The 19,663-nt window shown below is 44.8% G+C and overlaps 2 protein-coding genes across 3 annotated transcripts; one reads left to right on the forward strand and one right to left on the reverse strand.

The window, feature by feature from the left end:
* Window positions 1-1,612: 1,612 nt before the first annotated feature.
* cebpa (CCAAT enhancer binding protein alpha) lies at window positions 1,613-7,172 on the reverse strand. The gene has a single exon (XM_088938554.1). The coding sequence runs from the start codon at window positions 3,753-3,755 to the stop codon at window positions 2,850-2,852; it is 906 nt and encodes a 301-aa protein (XP_088794680.1). The 5' UTR covers window positions 3,756-7,172; the 3' UTR covers window positions 1,613-2,849.
* A 4,213-nt stretch (window positions 7,173-11,385) lies between these two features.
* Window positions 11,386-18,763, forward strand: cebpg (CCAAT enhancer binding protein gamma). 2 transcript variants are annotated; one of them, XM_088938555.1, is made up of 2 exons: window positions 11,386-11,613; window positions 15,783-18,763. In XM_088938555.1, exon 2 carries the CDS (start codon window positions 15,910-15,912, stop codon window positions 16,363-16,365), a length of 456 nt encoding a protein of 151 aa, XP_088794681.1. In that variant the 5' UTR covers window positions 11,386-11,613; window positions 15,783-15,909; the 3' UTR covers window positions 16,366-18,763. The 2 variants fall into 2 exon arrangements, with proteins under 2 accessions (XP_088794681.1, XP_088794682.1); XM_088938556.1 differs by having other exon boundaries at window positions 11,475-11,784.
* Window positions 18,764-19,663: the final 900 nt, after the last annotated feature.

Consider the following 19,663-nt stretch of genomic DNA (forward strand, 5'->3'; position numbering starts at 1 on the left):
CTTTTCAAAAGCCGTGTAGGAGAAGAAGCATGCTCATTTACCCATTCATCTTCAGTAACTGCATAGTCCAGTACAGGCTCACGATGAGTCCAGCAGATAATGGGCAATGCTGGGTACACACAGGGGGCAATTTACAGACTTCAGATAACCCAGACAGCACGGCTTCTGTCTGTGGAAGGAATCTGGAGACCTGGTGAAAACCCAACATGGGGTCACGTGTGGAAACCAGGCAGGTTCCATGGAGAAGATACTCCGGGGTGGAATCGAACCCGGGACTCACGAGCTGTGAGACAGCAGTAATAATGACTGTGCCACTCCGTAATGCCCACGTCTAAGTGCATAATCTTCCACATGCAATTATTTCACCCCAGTACTGGCACAACGCCAGACAACGCACAGCCACTAGATTAATACAAAGTACATTAACAAAATGCTCATTTTAAATGTGGAACTACGGTCTGAAATGTAAATAACGTACTAACTTTGTATTAGGTTTAAACAACGGACATTGCTGAAAGGATACAGAATCCACAGCACTATATAATGGTTTATTAGGTTACGATCTATACTAGGAACCACTATTTCTGTATCCCCATCAGTCGGAGAATATTCATCTTTGATATAGCAACGTATGCTTGTCGTTTAAAATGTGTGCATGTCCATTTGAAGTAAACAGAAAGAAGTCACCATGATGTTGTTTAGAATGAACAGAGATCGACACGTTGCTATATGCATTGCCAGGTTTGAATGGAAAAGTTGTTTGAATGTTTCACATTCTTTCATGATTGAAAGTATTTTGATGTTTCGTGCAGAAAAAGTATAAATCTTGAGATGTTTCCCCTTGTTAAATTGCAAAGAAAACAGCGTTAAACAGTCATCAGAAAGTTCCTTTTCTGAATATAAAGGTTTCGTTGCAGATATTTTAAGAGAAAATGTAAAGCAATAATTTACAATTAACGACTACTGCAAATATCTGATCTTTCCAAAAACATGTCTTGTCATACCACACTGACAATTTACAGGTGCACAAATATTTAAAATTATACACGTTTGACAGAATGATATGAGTCTGTTTAACGGTTATGCGCACAACGTGTTGCACAAAATAAGAAACATTGGAAAATGAATGTCACCCTATCAATAACCCGCATTTAAATTGCTCCTATTGGAATAGCGATGATCGCCAACCTCTACTCACTAGTGCTTATAAAGCGCCATCTACCGACAATTTGTGGAGCACTACCACAACTGTGACAGAGATTTTACAGGAATATGTAATAAGAAGAGATAATGAATTAATAAAAACTATTCCCAATAAATTACATAATTCTAAGTATGTTATTCGATTTAATTTTATACATCATATAGCGTAATGGCGAAGCATTTTAAAGAATATTTAGATTTAAAATAATTTACGTGGTAAATTTGATAGCTGCGCTTGTCAGAAAACTGAAGTGAAATTAATCCAATGTTTTTTTTTTACCTTCTGCTGAGTTCAAAGACTATAAAATACTATTGACTTACTTCACGGGTGTAGAAAAGTAGCAGTCTAACAGCAAAAACAACAAAAAAATAAATTTTGTCTTAGAATAAAAGAGACGTAACAACAAGATATAACACAAGGCTTTCATTTATTATATTTTTCGAATAATTTTTTGGCATATATCATGTATATTTTTATTTTACAATTTAAACGTACTTAAAATATTTGTATTACACGGCAAAATGTCATTTGTAAAAAGTGCTTGCTTTACTTTTATTTCCAAAACTTTCGACCAGTGATATCGTGAAGAAAAAGAAAGGTAGAGAAGGCACTTAATCCGGGCTTCTGCTCGAGAGAACGAAACGCAGTGCGCAGAAACCGACATCACCGAGCAGACTTCTAGAGAACAGTATTTCACTGCAAAATCAGTGAGAAAGCACACCAAAATGATCTTTATATGGAATCATGTAGATGGCAACAGACACTGTGTAAGGCACTTTCACATTCTGAATTGTACAGTATAAATGCAAGGCTAAAATCCAAAAGCATACATTGAGAGACGTTTAATAGAACTACACCCGAGCCTATTGCCATTTCGAAAACACTATGTGCTTCATTTACTCGTATTCTGGCGACATACAGTATAGTGCATTGACAACCTGCTTATATGAAGCAGAAACAGAAACAAGATTATAGCACTTGCGTTCCAGTCCTTTACTTTGGCGTCTCATAATTCAGTCGTTATCTTTCCCCTTCCACCGCGCACGAAAATAAAAAGTAAATTCTTAGACCTTGACTGAAACGTTTAAGACAAATGTACCCAAAATTTAAATATGCTGTTTTCGGACAGGTCTGAAAAAACAAAAGATTTTCAACTTTTTGCGCACGTCAAGAAATTCCTTAAAGCTTAAGTACTTAATATTGGCGTTGACAAGCACAAAAACAGCATATTTAGAAATATCGTGCGCATATTATTTTTAAATAGTTTTCTTAAGGCACAGCGCATATGGTATTTTGACAAAAATAGGCATTATGAGGAGATCTGAAGTTTTAAAACATGAACAAAGATTAAAAATTACAATTGTAGCCTACCTTAGCTGCACTGATATGTTTTTGCTTAGCTAACAAACACACTGGCGGGCGCTTTCTTACATTAAGGCACGAAAACACTTAAAACCTCCACTGATAACACTTAAAAGTGTGGGAAAAAAATGAGCTTATCGTTTTGTACAAAAGGCACATACATGTATACCTCAGCTGCCTGGCTCCTTAAAAAAATAAAGGTTCGAGAATCTGTCACATCTGTTGCTATAAGACCCAGCAGAAATCATACCAGTTAAGAGTCCTGCAAAGTTCGAGTTCCTTTTTACGCACAGTTGCCCATAGCCTTGACCAAAGAGCCATCGGGGAGTTGCCTGAAGATGCCCCTTAATGTCTCTAACTCTCTGGTGAGGTGCTCCACCCTCTTTCGCAGTCTTTCGTTGTCGGTTGACAACTCGATCACCTTCTGCTGGGTCTCTACATTGCGCATCTTCGCCTTGTCCCTGCTTTTCCTGACCGCTATGTTATTGCGCTCTCTCCGAAGGCGGTACTCCGTGCTGTTCTTGTCGACGTGCTTCTTGGCTTTGCTCCGGTCTCCGCCGCCCATCATCTTCATGGAGGCCCCCGGCAGGCTGTTCTGCTGGTGGTGCGGGCTGGGTACCGGGGTCGGGGGGGGCGTCGGGTGGCCGGGCTGCAGGTGCATGGTGGTCTGGGCGCAGTGCGCGATCTGGTACTGCAGATGCGAGAGATGCTGGGGGTGGGAGTGGGGGTGGTGCTGGGGGTGATGGTAGGTCGGCGGCATGGTAGACTGGCTAGTGTCTTCGTCCTCCCTGGGCTCTTGCTTGATCGCCACAGGTCGGATTCTCGTGGCGGAAGGATGGTCGTAGATGGGGTCCAGCTTTGCCGTGTCCATGTAGCTCGACATGCAGCCGTAGACCTGCGGGTGGGCCAGGGGGCCGCCGTGGCCGCCGCTGGCGTAGCCGAACTCGCCGCTAGCCAGCTTGGCTTTGTCTTGCTTCGCACTGTTGTGGAATAAATCAGCCAGAAACTCGTCGTTAAAGGCCGCGGGGTCGATGTAGGCACTGATGTCTATGGAGTTCTCGTTCTCGCAGATCTCGCTGATGTCTCCGGCCGCTGGAGGCTCTTTGTAGCAGAAGGCACTTTGCTGGTTCGGGGGAATGCTGCTCATCAGGGGCCGAGGGTCGACCTCGTAGAAATTGGGCTGCTCCATGGAGTATCTAAAACCAGCCAGGCATGGTGAAGAGCTCCGAGAATCCAGCTTGCTCGCAGTGCCGCAGAAAGCCGCGATGGCGCGGGGAATTCAAGCAAGGTCAGCTTGCGGCCAGGTACCTCTGTAGGTGAGTGGCTGGGTGAGAAGCAGTTCACGTCTGGTCTGCCGCTACAGATCGGGCGAGCTTCGACAGTGCAAACTGAAACAGGAATGCTTTCCAAAAGGCAGTTCCTTAGTATTACCAAGCCTCGTCTCACTTGGTTTGCAAGCCCCAGTAGCTCACAACTGATTTACTCTCTCGACTCAGTTATATATATACCGTGCGGCAGAGGAGGGCGCCTGCTCTTCCGGGTCCTAGTGCGCCTGGCACAGGATTCCCTACCGACTGAACTTTACCCGAGGGTACTGTAAAAAGCGGGGGCAGTTCCCCAAGAACCGTCTAAAATAAGTGCATGTGAAATAAATTAACTTAAAAATTCAAAGGGATTTTATTTTTAGGAACATACCTTGGCTGATGGAATTCTAAAATACATTGCAATGAATACTGATACCCCCCCATATTGAATATTAATTCGATATCATGTTAATTCAGGACTAAACATTCTGTCGAAGAATTGCATGATGTATTGCATGGATGTATTTAGATATAATCGATATCCCATAAAATATTAGTTTGACGCTGCGAAATCGTTATGATATCTGTGAGCCTTATGTATGTATTATAGCTATGAATGTAAGTTAGCTTCGGAAAATCATATCGATAAGTGTATGATATACACACATATATAAGAGCAAATTCGCCTAACAGTTTGAGTACATACGAGTACGAGTCTCTTATATTCTGTATGCGGTACAATACCGTCGGTTTCACTTTATACTACATAATGTACGAATTCAACGGCGAATTAATAAAATTGAATAGCAATATGGGTTCAGTGGTCTCTTCGGAAGATTTGGCAACAATTAGATTAGCAATATAAAAGTCCGCCTATATAAGTGAAAGAGTAGTTGGAAAATGCTATATTAATATCGGTAAACATGAGTGTTCTATATACATGCTCCTTATTAATAGCAGGAGTCGAGGTAGAACGGGAATAAACAGTAATTGCTGTTGGGTATGCGATTTTTGCAATAGGTTTGTTGTTTTTATATACGCTACTGTATAAATTGTATGTACCCAACTAAGGTTAAATTACAATGCAAAACTGTGCATTGCAGGGTATACTATACTACCAGCAACTCCTTTTCTTCAGGGATCCAAGCACCGAGTGAGGGCTAAAACTACAGTAAAAGTCATAATGAATACCGTGCACCTTAAAGAAGGGGTTGGTGCTTGGGTGAACATTTTAATTGATGCGGCAGAGTGACACTGCAGCTATTTTACAAACGCTCTCCAAGAAGAAAGTATTAATGAATCGCCCTTCTCTGCTTTGTTTGCAATAGCGGCTCCGAATCACAAATCTGATTAAAAAAAAAACTCTTACAGCCCCGCAGTTACGAGGTAACAGCGGGCTGGGAAAAGGGGACACTAGGACAATTTCGTTTACTTCTTTTTTTCTTTCTACTGTTTGATGTTCCTGTTGCTGCGGTACACCCCCCCCCCCCCCCGCCAGCCAGCCAGCCAGCCAGCCAGCCAGCGCAAACCTGTCGTGCCTGGGTATCTTCCCATACCACGATCAGTCCGGACAGACCTCCTCGACACGCCGACGTGACTTGTCGAAACGCACAGAGTGTTCCAGCGGCGCTCCTCCCCTTGAATGTGAACTACAGCTGATTAGATACCGCTACAATGATTTCAATATCTGCGGCGTGTCATTGGTGGGGGGGGGGGACTTTAAAATATGCACTATTGCATTAGACCGTTTTCCAGACACAATACTTCAAGTCAAGAGTCGATCTTTATTGATTGTCTACTAGTAGTTACTCTACAGTATAACGAGATTTTTCCCCTCTAAGTATGACTTCACTGCGCAGTACCACACGAAGTGCTACCTCGGAGCGCCGGTTTGTAACTGTTGACTGTGTTGTACCACACGGCAGATGGAATTCCCTGTACCCGTTATGTCTGGCGAAGGGATTTTGTTTCTAAATCAAGAGCCCCGGTGGGGAGTTTTTTCTTCCACACTTTGTTTTGCGGATTTGCATATTTGTCTCTTAGGGGAAAAAAAAAAACAATCTGTAGATGACCTATAGGTTTCTAGGCAACTGTAAGAGTTGGGAACCTAGAGACAAACGTCTAGCTGAGTTTCCCATGGGCTGCTACAAGAGAGGTCCCAGGAGCCCGTGGTTAGCCCAGTATGCGGCTGCTAGGGTGCAGGGATATATCCCCGGGACACCAACCTGTACTTAACCGGAGAAGCAACAAGCCGTGTTGGGAATTTTAAACTTTTTCCCCGCCCCGACAGTCAACCAGTCTTTTCACATCCTGTTATCTGAGTGTAGGTACATATCCCCTGGTCACAACGCTGTCACCGAACTCCACTTCTACACCAAGCTTGGACGAATGACTGAAACGCTTTCACCGAATCATTCTGGGTCACAGTAACAAGTCAGTTCTTGTGCTGAAACTGTACCAGCATTGCTCGATTTATTCCGCGCAAACTGCATTGTGTGAACAAACTGATTTATTGTGATAAGCTGATCGTTTTCTTGAAAATGTAACGTCTCCGTACAAAAGCTTATTGTCCCGGTGTGTGCGTAGCGAAGTGTGGTAGTGTATCTCTGACATTACACTCAAGTAATAAAATTATGATGCATTCTTCTTACTATTATTATTAATGCACACTTACATTAACCAGCATCAAGAAAACAAGGTTAAAGGTTTCTTCTAGTTGTTAGAATCGCGAAGTAGTGAAATTGCTTAATAAATGCAATTGATTCACGTTAGGGTGGCTGTACTATATTTTGCCAACATTGCAACACTTTGGCATTTGGCACTTAAATATATTTTGTCTGCCTGCAAATCGCTTTTTCGAGACAATTGTTGGAATTGTCTGTTAAGATGTCAAAGGACACATTTTCGACTTTAAATGCTTAAAAATACAATCCTCATATTTTCACATTTTAAGGACATAATGAAGGCAGGTGAAAAAAGTCCGATGTTTCCCAGATATTTTCTATCTGTATATCGTACACCGTGGTGTAATGTAGAAACTTTCATACTATTACATGTTAGTAATAATATATTATTTTCTCTTCATTATTAATGAAAACATTATGGAGGTAATTTCCGTTATTAAATTAAAACAATACAATTGAACAGATATTGATAGTTCTGTGTTTTCAAGCGCTGCGGTAATGTTTTAGTACGGAAAAGGCAACAATGAATAATATAAAAAACGCCATATTTCTAGAAAACTAGAGGCTTTTATGATAATATGTCACTTTGATTATTCGAACGAGATGATTATACGTGATGCTATCATAGCAATCTCACTGTGCTGTGTGAAATCGACTACAACGGCTGCGATTCAGCCGGTGACCTGGAGCTCGCTGCTCCGAGACTTGGCACAAGTCAGACTCCAAGCTAGCGACGGCCTGAATCGTGACTCTGCCTTTCCTGAGCGGGGAGCTCCCTCTGTTGTTTCGCGGAGAACTTGTTACTGCTGGAGGAAGTCTGTAGCCTCAAGCACTGAGAGCGAATACACTCGGGTTACCCCCGCTTTACGCTTTTTCTGAAGTCCTGATTAACCAACCATTGAATTTCAACGGTGAACGCAAACGGTGCCCTGCGTGCGCTCATCAGAAAGCAACCGAGACTATATAAAAACAAAGGTGTCTCCGATCTGGCTTGCTGTTGTATCACAGAGCATTCCTTTTATCGGGCTGGATTCTGAATTGCTCAACTGAAACAGACGATATCCGTGAAGTATTCAAAAGCAACCGTAAGAGCAATGAAACACAGACTCGCTCAAAGTCAACAGAGGGCAAGATGTCAAAAAGATTGTTGATTATCGACCCGACTCTAAGAAGGTTAGTGAGATTCGGACTTTTTTTAAGTTTTCACTTTCTAGTACCCTTTGCACAGCTGTTTCGAAAACATGTTTCGAAAAACGTGTTCTGAACATCCAAGTGTCAACAACAGAAAATCCTGTAAAAAGTATGAGCTGGCAGGTTCCAGTACGCCACTGCTGCACCGCACCGCATCGCATCGCTCTGTGCGAGGGCTCTGCGCAGTGTCCCTGTGGACTCAGTGTTTCAGGTGTAGGTCCCCAAACACAGCAGAGATTTAAGCATGGCGGTGTTCATAACAACGATAAAAAAAAACATCTCATTAGTAACATTTTTACTGTGGGCACAGTTCTGCGTCGATGTTCAGGAAAAAAGCAGGTGCTGAAAACGATGGGCGATTGTCAGAAGAAAATGCAAGAAAATAAGAGCACGTACCAGTAAATATACATCTCGGTATTACTTTCAGTTATCAGTTATTACTGCTTATTACGTTTTATTTTCAGGACCAGTGCTCTGTCTGGCCTATCTTCAGCCTAATAATGTTAATACTCACCTTATGGTGTAAAAAATACCATAAGGTTCATCTCCTGTTTCCTGGTTCATCTAATGATCCATCTCAAATTATTGAATTACATATTTTCACCTGAAGAATATATGATAGACAGAAGAGACCTCTAAATGGCATTTGTTCTCCCTTTCAGAAAATACAATGGGGTGGTACTCACTGGCATCCAGAGGGCAGTTTTTCCAGATATTACCATCAGTTTCTTTATATTTGGTTTAGATCATGTAACCCTTTTGTGTTTAGGTTTAGATCCAGATATCTAGCAAGTCCTTTTTCAGAAAGTTACAGAACTCCGAGTTGGAAAGAGTTTGGGGTAGCAGGGGGGTTACAAATTCACAAATATTACATTTCCACATGCTGACATTGATCAAGTAATTTGTGAAATGCTAAATATGTTGGCGTGTATCATTTGTGCTTTTACAACTTAACCTCTTCCTCCTCTCTTTGAAGAACAGCTTGTTATGCGACACGTCATGCCTGCAAGTCATCATTTATGACACCCGAAGAAGGCTCCACAGCCAAAACAGTGTTTTCTTTCTTCTCTTTTCAGCATGGAATAAACCTTTACTTGTTCCTTTGCAATCATCATTTCTAAAGTAAAGCACCAATACCTGCCTAATTGTGTTTCACTGCGGCTCTGCTATTTCATACATATTTGTCAACTACAGCATTAAACTAATGTACACTAAGGGGTGTTTCTATTACTCTTGTTAATCATTTTGGACTAAACAATCTTGTTTCTTTCGTTATTGAACACTTTCCTTGTGAAAACTGTAAGGTATGGAAAAAGTCAATGGGAAGTAAATTATTAATAGTAACTAAGTTTCTGTTAAACTGTAAATGTATTTTCACTATCTCCCCAAGGGCGAAGCAATTGATTAATAAAATAGCTAATGAAATCTTCATAGGTTTGTTTCTTTAAAAAAAATAAATAAAGGGAGAAACGCTGTGGACTTACCTTAATTGGAAATTTCTTTTGACAGAACGACCTTTTCCCCATTTCTGATCTGTCCACATCCCACCCTAGAGGGTTCTGCCCTTTTCACAGTCCTGAACTTCACCACGGCAACGTCCTCTTTCCAGAATTGTTTTGGGGGGAAAAAAATAAATAGTAGACGTCTGGAGCCGTTTTAAAATGTGCAATTAGGAATTTGGATCTTTCAGATTTCAAGCATGACTGAGGCACAACTTTAAGCACAAGAGTATTCGACATGACTGCGCGCAGAGAATCCCAGCACCTTCAGCTTCTGTAGGGGTGGCCTGGGCTATCCCATGAGGATGTTCAGACCTCAAAGGGGAGCAGTATAGTGGTCTTATGCCATAGGAGTGAGTGCCTGGCAGGAACTGGCATGCCGAACCCCCTCTGATTATAGTTTATCAATAGGATTCCAGTCAGGACTCTTAATGCAGTAGGTATTGTACTGACTGAATGATGCACCATGTTTACATTTTGCAATTTGGGCCACAAAGTTCCGCTTTTTTCTCGCCTGCCCACAAAACCTTTTGCAGCATGTTTGCAGAATCACTTAAACGCTGCTGCGTGCTCCCATGTGGGAACGGACATGGATTTTCCACTCTTCCATACAGGCCCCCTTTAAGGAGCGGCTGGGGTATTGTTGACTCGCACACATTTTCTTCCATCTCGGACAACAACAAGGAAGTCTGAAACCCTCTCCAAGTCACAGTTGCCTCCCTTCCAGTTTCCTCCTTGCCTGGCTTCTCACTTAGTAGGGACGGCACCCTCTAGACAGCGTCTGGCTAGTATGATACACATCCATCTAATCTCTTCAGCCAATTCAGGGTCACAGAGAAGCCGGAGCCTACTGTGGCAAGCAAAGTGCGCAAGGCAGGGTGCACCCTGTATGGGAAGCCAATTAACCTGGCAGTATGTTTTGGGGACTGTGGGAGGGAAACCAGTGCAGCTGAAAGAAACCAATGCCAACACAGCAAGAACATGCAAACTCCATATAGACAGCACCCCAGGTCCAGAATTGACCCCAGGGCCCCAGCACTGCAAGGTAGCAATGCTATTAGCTGCACCACCATGCCACCTGTATGATACACATCCCACTTCTTAATGTGTGACTTCACAGGGCTCAGGGATATACAGTGTTTTTGAATTCCTTATACCTTTCTCCTGATTTGTGCTTTTCTACAACGTTTATCTCTGCAATATTTTGAGAACTCCTTGGTCTTGGTCATGCAAGGCTGAATCCTTGTATGAAATTCACTACCTGACTGGGACAGATGCATTTATGGTGAAGAATTATCATTGGACACAGAGCCCACTGAACTTCTTGTGTGGCAATGTGAAAGTAATTCTGAGCACTTGGTTAGAGCATATGTTTTGAATATTTCATGCAATCACGAGTTTTCCCTTTTCCACTGAATTTTGTGTTTGAAGGTGTGGAATAGATTGTGTACATAAATACCGATATTCCAAAGTGTCATGACCGCTTGTTTTAAAGCGACAAAATGTAAAATCTGTGTGAAAAAAATGTTACAACATCTGTACTCTTACTGTTTAAAAGACATGCTGTTGCCGTACCTGCTATTTTGCTCGTTTAATCTGTACTAGTCCCCTGTCCTGTAAAAGAAAGCTACACTATGTTTATAAACGTTACGCTTTCAGTTTTAGTTTTATTATTTTAAGAGACCTTCTCCGGAACCCGCGTCATCGTTCCATAATGTTCTCAAACCCAGGCGTCAAAGAGGTTATAAAAAACCAACAACACTCGTGTCTACATTTTAAACGATGAGGCGAGCTTTCAGCACCTTTCTCAAAACCAGTGAGCTCTCAGACAAACAATAACCGAGTCTTATTTTCTTAACAGCCGGATTCCCAGAACTGAGACTTCCTTCAAATATCCCCCCCCTTGCAACTGAACATGCGTCTGAATCTAAACAGTGAAGGTACAGTATGGGCATTGTTCGAGCGCACACTCTGCTCCTTATTTGACCTGTGACTGGGAGCTTTCGCTGTTGACACCCGGCGCGTCTATGCGGAAGTTGCGCGCATATCCCGCAGAAGCGCCCTCCCCCTCCCCCCCGGCGCCGCGGCGGCCTCCCCGGATTGGCCGGCCGGGCTGCCGCTCACAGGGCGCCTTGCGTCACCCCGGGCTGACGCGCACCGGCCATTGGCTCAGCTGACGGATCTCCCTACACGGGGAGCTCGATTTCGCAATACTTACACCAGCTCCCGTACCACACCAAAACAGAAACAGGACCCCCCCCTTACCCACACACACACACTTTTTTTTTTGTAACGAGGGGGAAAAAAGAAGAGAAAATTAAGACTTCGAGCCTCGATTAAAGATCCGGTTTGACCGGCGAGCGCACCAGGTAAGGTTTACTTTCCCCCCACCAAGACTGTTTTTTTTTTTCTCGTTGTTTTCCTCTTGCGATCTAAGCAGCGAGCCCAGGCTTGTGCGCTGTCGACTCGCGGGTTCAGGGAGGACTGCGCGGTCCAGGATCGGAGTTTTAACCAGGAACGGGCGTCTTACGATGAACTCGGTGGGTATGTCGGTCTGCGAGGATGTCATGGCGGCGGGGTCGCGGCGGTTTTAGACTCGTTTCGGGCTGTCAGGAGCGTTTGTAGCGAAGTTACCCGACGTGTTATTGAACAGTGGGCGGATCCATTCGGTTGGTACCCCCCCCCCCCACCCCACACACACACACACACCGCGAGAGTCATTTATTGTGATTAGTGTCTTTTTAAAAAGAAAAGAGCCGTTTAAACGTACAATTCGTACGCGGATCGGCGGAGGGAGACGAGAGTGAGGGAGGGGGGCGCGCGCGCGCGCGAGCTGCCCCGTGCCGGTGCTCTCTCGTGCGGCGGCGGCGCGCGGAGTTTCCCTTTCCCTTCCCGAGGCTGGGAGGGAGCGCGAGGGGAAGAGGCCGATGATGCAACCAGGAGCAACACGGCGGGTTTTGCGCGCTGATGTAATCCGGGCGACACACATGCACGCCGCACACGTGTTCGCGTCGCTCGCTGGGGTTTGATCTTGAATCATCTATGCCCTGCTGCCTGGCCCCTTTTAAATTTCTTCAAATTAGCAAACGACAACATCTAAAACGCCAGCAGCATGCGTGGATGAGCGCTGGGGGTTTAAGGGCAGGCGGGGGAGCTGGGAGTCCAGTTTCACGCTGAAGTGTTTTGCCCCTGGAGCCTCCTTCAGGTGTGTGGTGGGTGTGTGGTGGGGGGGGGGAGAGAGGCCACCTATTTCGTCCACGCAATGGAGGAAGACTTCACAGCCGAAACGTTTAATTTGTGTTCTTTTCAGCGTGGGATTTAACCTCGTCGCAACTTTACAACAGCGCTAATGCGTGGGGCGTCTTAAAACGACGTGCACACAACGCTAAATCATCGTTGACGTATTCGCAGGCTGACATTAGTACCCCAGCGTTTGACTTGTATTTGGAGATATGTCTCCTTGATTAAACAAAATGCGAGAATCGTCTGCGCACAGTTCACGTTGTTTTCTAGGAAGAAACTGTGACCGGCTTACCTGAACGTGCTTGTCGTGGGCAACACGATTTCTACAGATCCAATACGTATGTCGTCCAGGGTTATAGAGAGATAACCCCAACTCCAAAGTTGACATTTGATTAATCTGAACTCGCCACCAGCTCCCCAGACTTTCGAGCGACGCCGAGTCTCTGCGCCGCACGGTCATGTGACTTATGGGGTTTGATCACATGGGATGCAGGTGGATTTGGGAACCCGGAAGTAGACGCGAAAGATGGACGTTTTCCTCGAATATTTGCTTTTTTACATAGTTAATTGGTTGCTGATGGAGTGACCAAATAAGGTTAATGAAAACTCAGCACAGACGTCTTAATTTGAGTTCGGATTCAGTTGCGTTATCCATCCATCCATTATCTAATCGCTTCTCCCAATACAGTGTCATCTGGGAGCCGGAGCCTGTCCAGGCAAACAGGGTGGGGTACCAGTCCATGGCAGGGCACACGCAACTCTGTGGCCCATTTCTCAGAGGCCAGTTAACCTACCAGTGTGTGTGTTTGGACTGTGAGAGAACACCTGAGCACCAGGAGGAAACCCTCATGAACCCGGGGAGAGAGCATGCAGACTCCACACAGACAGCTCATCAGGCCCAGAACTGAATGCAGGGCAGCAATACTAACCACTGCTCCACTGTGCCTCCCAGTTACATTTAATTATATAAAGCTTTTTTAAGTTGCTACCTTGTTCCATGGAAATAAAGTACCACTTCTATGCCTGATGCAATTGATGGGATAATACTGGATGTGCTAACACGCTTTTTAAAAGCAGCATTTCAAAACAGAAATCTCTTGCTGCCACAGTACTGGCAACTTTGCTTTCTCATTTCTCGTGCTTTGACTCAATTGCAGAGACTTATGCAGTGGCTGCACAGCATGAAACAACATCAAAATGAACAAAAACTGTAAAAATGATCTGAAAACCTGTACATTGCCATAATCAAAATTAGCCATGAATATTTCCAGATGGGATTTGAAAACCGCATCCCCTGGTTGCTATCGGAAGGACCTACGCGTGGTCATTTTGACAGCACAGTGTTGCTATTGCATCCAGAAACAGACACCGGTCTCAAGAGGGAAGGATATGGGCAAGAGTCTGAGGTTATAAGGGGTCGATCAGGAGGGATGGAGCAGTCCAGGCCACCCAGCAGAGGGTTTGAACTCCAGTACTGGAGGGCTGGAGTCATGCAGGTTTTGTAGTCCAGTTTAAATGAAGCAGAGCCTGATGAGAAATTGTGAAACAGTTGCAGTTAAGCCAATAATTAGTTTAAGAACCGGACTACAGTGAAAAGCTGTAGGGCTGCTGCCCTCCAGGACTGCGTTTGGGAAGCTGTTCCAGGTGGCAGCGTTTCCCAGCCCTGCTCCTGGAGAACCTGTCTCTGCTGGTTTTCGCTCTCCAGTGCTGGCTGAGGGCTTCGTGGAGCCGCCCGCACAGCTCCACTTTTCTTCAGCTGGTTTCTTTGCTCCGTCCCGAGTGTCAAAAATACCCAACTTATAGAGGGAACCGTGTCCCGCAGCTGGAGACAACAGACTTTTACTCAGCTGTCCTGCCCTTCTTTCTGAATAAACAGCTCTTCCGGGCTGATTAAGGCGCAGGCTGGGATGACTGCATCAGACACACCCACAAGGTTTAGATGGCTAGCCCTGCTGATCTCTAAATCTGTACAGTCCCAGTCCTTCTGGGTTCATGGGTACCTTCAGTCAGTGGCTCACAAGCACATCAGTGTAGACCAGGTGTAATCATTAAAGATTTCAGTACACCTGGAACAATTTAACTATGATCACTGAAACCTGAGTTCCCTTAATGGAACAGATTACTTGTTTAATTCATCACTAACCAACAAGCCTTCCTGATAATTAATAACTTATAATGGCTTTGGAAGATTAATTGGATTTGAGTTTTCCAGGGTGCTGTCTGTATGGAGTTTGTATGGGTTTCCTCTGTGCTGCAGTTTCCACCTCCAGCCCAAAGACTTGCTGGTAGATTGAATGGCTCTTGGGAAAACTGGCCCGGGTGTGAGTCTGTGTCTGTGTGTGCCCTGCAATGGACTGGTGTCCTGTCCATGGTGTATCCTGCCTTCCATCCATTGCTTCCTGGGATAGGCTCCAGCGCCCCCACGACCCCGAATTGGAAGAAGCAGTTAGAAAATGGGAGGGATGGATTTTTATCCATTCAAGACCTAGGCTGGATTCCCTCCATTTTAGAGCCCAGGAGTCCTCAGTCCTCTTGCTGATCTAGTGTGATCTAGAGTAGGGGCTTTAAAACTGAGTTCCTGGAGGACCTGGTGTCTTCTGGTTTTTATTCCAAGCTGAATAGCTAATTAAACAGTTAACATAATTCGTTATTTAGACATCCATAGGAAGTTTCTTAAGTTATTTTGTCAAATTACATAATTTAGAAATCAATTGAAGCAGAAATTGTCAGTCCTTAGGGACCAGAAGTTCCTTGACAGGACGTTACTTGTTTGAATTGATCTGCAGCACAGATTGTTCCTGACCTGTAAGAAACTGGTGATGTGGGCCGACCTGTAAGAATCGCTGCTCAGAGGCTCTGCAGGACCAGGCACCTAGACGTTGCTCTGTCAGTTAAGCCAGTGAGCAAAGCTCACATCACATCAGTCCTGCCCAAACAAAAGCACAGATCGCAGCGCTGGTCTGCTTTCTGCTGTATATCTTATGGAGATAGTAACAGGAGTCACTGTGACATTGCAGATGGGAGGGTTAATGTTTAATCCAGTCTTGTAAACAAAACCAGTACTTCACTGCAGTTGTGATAATGCGTTTCATGTCCAGAGAAGTTTTTTTTCTTAGGTTGGACCATAGAAGAATAAATCTTCTTTCAGTTAACTGATCAAGTTTTTATTTATAATCTGAGTTTCTAGGCCACCAATTCAGGATTCCTCCTGGGGCTTTGTGAGCATACTGTAGCATGTGACTGTCCCGACTCGGAGCTTGTCTTGTAAAACTCGCCCTTTCTGTCCCCGGATCAGGTTTCTGGAGGCGCCTGTATGTTCAGCCCGGGCCGCGACGGACGTGCCAGCGCCTTTCTCTCCGAAGACAGATCCGCGAGGTAACGGCGCAGTGGGGGGCGGAACGGGGCAGGGGCCGGCGGTCCAAATGAGCAAGCCTTCGCAGCAGAAGCCCCCCGCGGACCAGAACGGAGTGAGCGTCATCCAGGCCCAGACCAGCGGCCTGCAGCAGGTGCCCCAGCTGGTGCCGGTCAGCCCCGCGGGGGGGGGCAAGGCCATGCCGCCCAGCAAGTCCAAGAAGTCTGTCCCGGACAAGGACAGCGACGAGTACCGCATGCGGCGCGAGCGCAACAACCTGGCGGTGAAGAAGAGCCGCATGCGCAGCAAGCAGAAGGCCCAGGACACCCAGCAGCGCGTGAACGAGCTCAAGGAGGAGAACGAGCGGCTGGAGGCCAAGATCAAGCTGCTGAGCAAGGAGCTGAGCGTGCTCAAGGACCTCTTCCTGGAGCACGCCCACAACCTGGCGGACAACGTGCAGCCCCCGAGCACGGAGGCGCCCGGCCCCGCGCAGAACGGCAGCGGGCATCAGCACCACGCGGGGTAGCCGGGCGCCGGGCCGGGGAGGAGGAGCCGTGTGTTGCTCGGCGTGCTTGTTCCGTGACAGCCTGCTAAGACATTGCGTTAGAAGGGAGTTGTTTTTTTTCCCCCCATCAGCTCCAGGGTGATCCCGGCGGAATGGCAAAGAGCTTCAGGCCTAGGAATGTTACCTTTTAAACCTCTCTGTGTTTTAATTTTCAAAAACCCGGGTTCCGCTTTCTGATGATGATAATAATTCCTCATGTTTCGGTTGCTCTTTCCCTCCCGAAGTGCCTTACAAAGGAGGGGAGGAGCGAGAAATTCCTACACTAGTTGAATTGGGGGGAAGTTTATGGAGGCCGGCCTGGAATTTGGGGTTAACACCCCTGCTCTTAAGAACAGTGTCCCCAGGATCTTTAATGACCACCTAGCCAGGACCTCAGGTTGTCTTCTTCCAAAGAACAGCGCCTCCTACAGGACAGTGACCCCAAGTCACCATACTGGGGCTCTGGCGAGGAAACACAGGTCGAGAGGGAAGAGCTCTGGTCCATCACCTCCAACATCACTAACAACTTTGTCCCAGATAATCCTTAATTGAAGATAAGCAGTTAGCTGCAATCCTCAGTTAACGATCAGTTTAGGAATTAATTTACTGGAAGGTTCAAAGTCTTGTAATGATATATAGTGGAAGAGCCACTGTTACCTAATCTTGATTTAATGCAGCAATCAATTTTTCTGTAGAAGTCTCCTATCCCAGTACTGACCAGCCTAGTGTAGCCTCTGAGATCTGGACAACTAGACTAGACGTTGGTGCTGCTGCAGTCAATAACTTCACTCTATAACCTGCTTTTCTACCATTGTTTTTTTTCTTGTTCTGAGCTGGTGCAACATGGTGCATAAATTTAATGAATACTTGTTTTCTTTATCAAATGGCAAATTTGCAAGATAAAATTCAAATGTAGATCACAGAGGTTGAAAATGTCACATTTTAGTTGTGTTTTGGATGTCTGCTTTAACTCAGTGATTCAAGGGGTTAAGAGCTGTTTTTTGGCTATGAAACGTAACTGTTCGTAGTACTTCATACTACTACGTCTGTAACTTTTCTGTGTATGCAGATGGTATTTGTGCACTTTTCCATAATGGACTTTTAAATCAGATGCTTGCTCAACTTTTCTGTTTTTGGACTGCCCTGTTTTTCAAATCGGGCACAGTGAACGGTGTGGTGGAGAGCACTCCACATGCTGTGGGCTGCGTGTGCAGTAGGGCCGGAGAACTTATCCAGTTAAAATATTGAGGATTTCGTTGAGAAGTTATGGGGATTTTCAAAATACCAAAACATTGTCTAAAATCATAGATTCCAACTGACTGACACACTCCCAGATGTGACCAACCTGCTGGAACTGATCTAATCCTACAGCTGGCTTTTGTCTGACGTTGTTACGAGTGTTTTAAGAGTCATTTTGCTTGCTGAATTTGACATCTGAAAAGGAATGATTTCTGGTTTAATAAGTGAAAGCAAAACGACGTCTTTGCCTGGGCGGATATTTACCAGGGGTTCAGTGGATCATGTTAGCACTTGCTGGCCCTGTCTGTAAAAGGTGCACTCACACAGAGTGAAAACAGTCTCCACAGTATGTATCAGTGATCCTCTCCCATATCTGTTGACTTGGTGGTGACGCTGAAAAACAATTCTAAACCCACTTCGATATATACCCATGACCTCCAATACTAACCTGACGTTCTTGTGTAAAGGTCGGATTTATGTAGGTTAGGAAAAAGTCATAAATGGGAGCTTATCTGTCTTCAGGTAGTTGTGCAATCTTGAAGCACTAAAGACTAAAACAAACTTGGTACAGACATGTCGTCATCAAGGTTTGGTTTGTGTGCACAGTCTCAGTCACACAATTTCCTTTCAGCATTCTGTGTGGAGATAAAAGATAGTTCTAGGCTGAAGAGATTTTATGACCTGTACTGTACTGGTCACAGATCAATTTTGTATCTTGGATTTTATTCTGTTTGAACAATGGACTTGCCTGGAAAAAAGAGGCCGATTATGCTTTTTTGCACCTACTGTCAAGAAGAAGTACAAAATGGGAAAGTAATTATATACTAGCAAGATGGAGCGATGTCCAGTGAAACGCGAGCTGTACTGCTTATCGGAGAACTGTGTAATTCAAACAAGTACACCTGGAATGCAGACGTCAGTTCAGTTTGCAAACCTGCATGAAATTAAATTGAGATTGGGAAGTGTTTTATATAAAATTGTCCCCAGAATCCAATTTCTGTATGTTTCCATTACAGATTTTTGATTGACCTATTTTGCTACTAATGTTGCTGGGCAGCATTTATGTATAAGTTGTGACTCTTTTTTACTGAATAACTGGGGTTAGGTGCACTGTAAATTAATAAAGTTTGGTTGCAGATGACCTTGGTGTTCCTTTTTTATGATTGTGACATAAGATTTTTATATTGCGTTTAGCCAGTTGTGAGTTTTGGGGAGTTATTTGTCCTTGATTGTTTTCCCAGTTATTTTGGAATGAGGGATCATCTACTTGGCTCATCACCACGATCCTCGATCCTACAATCCTCATTCCACCGTAGTCTGGCTGAAGATTTCCTCATACTTTCCCCTGGAACTTGGTAAAAGGCTGAACCTTCCACCATTTCTTCTGCACGTTGTCTGTTTTTGTTTTACAGCAGTAAAGCTGGCTGCAGCAGGGGTCACTGTTTCACGGTGAGGACACCCCCAAAAGATCTCAAACATACAGTACCCCAAGCCTGGCAGCGCACACTGCAGCTCGGGGGAACCCCAGACACATCTGGAGACGGGCAAAGAGCGGAAGTGGGCTGTCCAGCTCGGACTTCGGGACTCTCCCTGTGCTCCGAGGAGGAACCTTTAACAACGAGCAAGTAGGGAGCTCCCAAGGTGAAGCTCACTTTGCGATCCACATTCTTGAGAGACTGTTCCCTTGATAGGGGACAAAAAGTGCTAACCACTAAATAGCAACAACGGAAAGTGTTGCCATTTTAACAACCGGCATGAATGCTTCAATCTTAATGAATGTCTCTCACAGGACCAGTCATTTGTGATGGATAAGTTGTTATATAAAGTCTTCATGAAAATGTACGAAAAATGCTTTGGATAGTGTGGGCCACGAGCTTGAGTCCAGTTAATTTCAAACGCAAAAAACAGTTCCGTAAATGTACCATTTTATCTCGGCACGCACAGAAATAACAAAGAATTTCCACAACATCAACACAAAGGGAAAAGACATTCAGGTCGTAATGGAGAACAGGCCCATATCAGGGGGTTGTGCTTGTGCTTT

Source organism: Atractosteus spatula, chromosome 21 (genome assembly GCF_055471065.1).
Source record: "Atractosteus spatula isolate fAtrSpa1 chromosome 21, fAtrSpa1.hap1, whole genome shotgun sequence".
NCBI classification, from domain to species: domain Eukaryota; kingdom Metazoa; phylum Chordata; class Actinopteri; order Semionotiformes; family Lepisosteidae; genus Atractosteus; species Atractosteus spatula.

Excerpts from the sequence above, each read along its gene's own strand:
- cebpa (XM_088938554.1), bottom strand. The coding sequence starts at position 3,755 with ATGGAGCAGCCCAATTTCTACGAGGTCGACCCTCGGCCCCTGATGAGC.
- cebpg (XM_088938555.1), top strand. The coding sequence starts at position 15,910 with ATGAGCAAGCCTTCGCAGCAGAAGCCCCCCGCGGACCAGAACGGAGTG.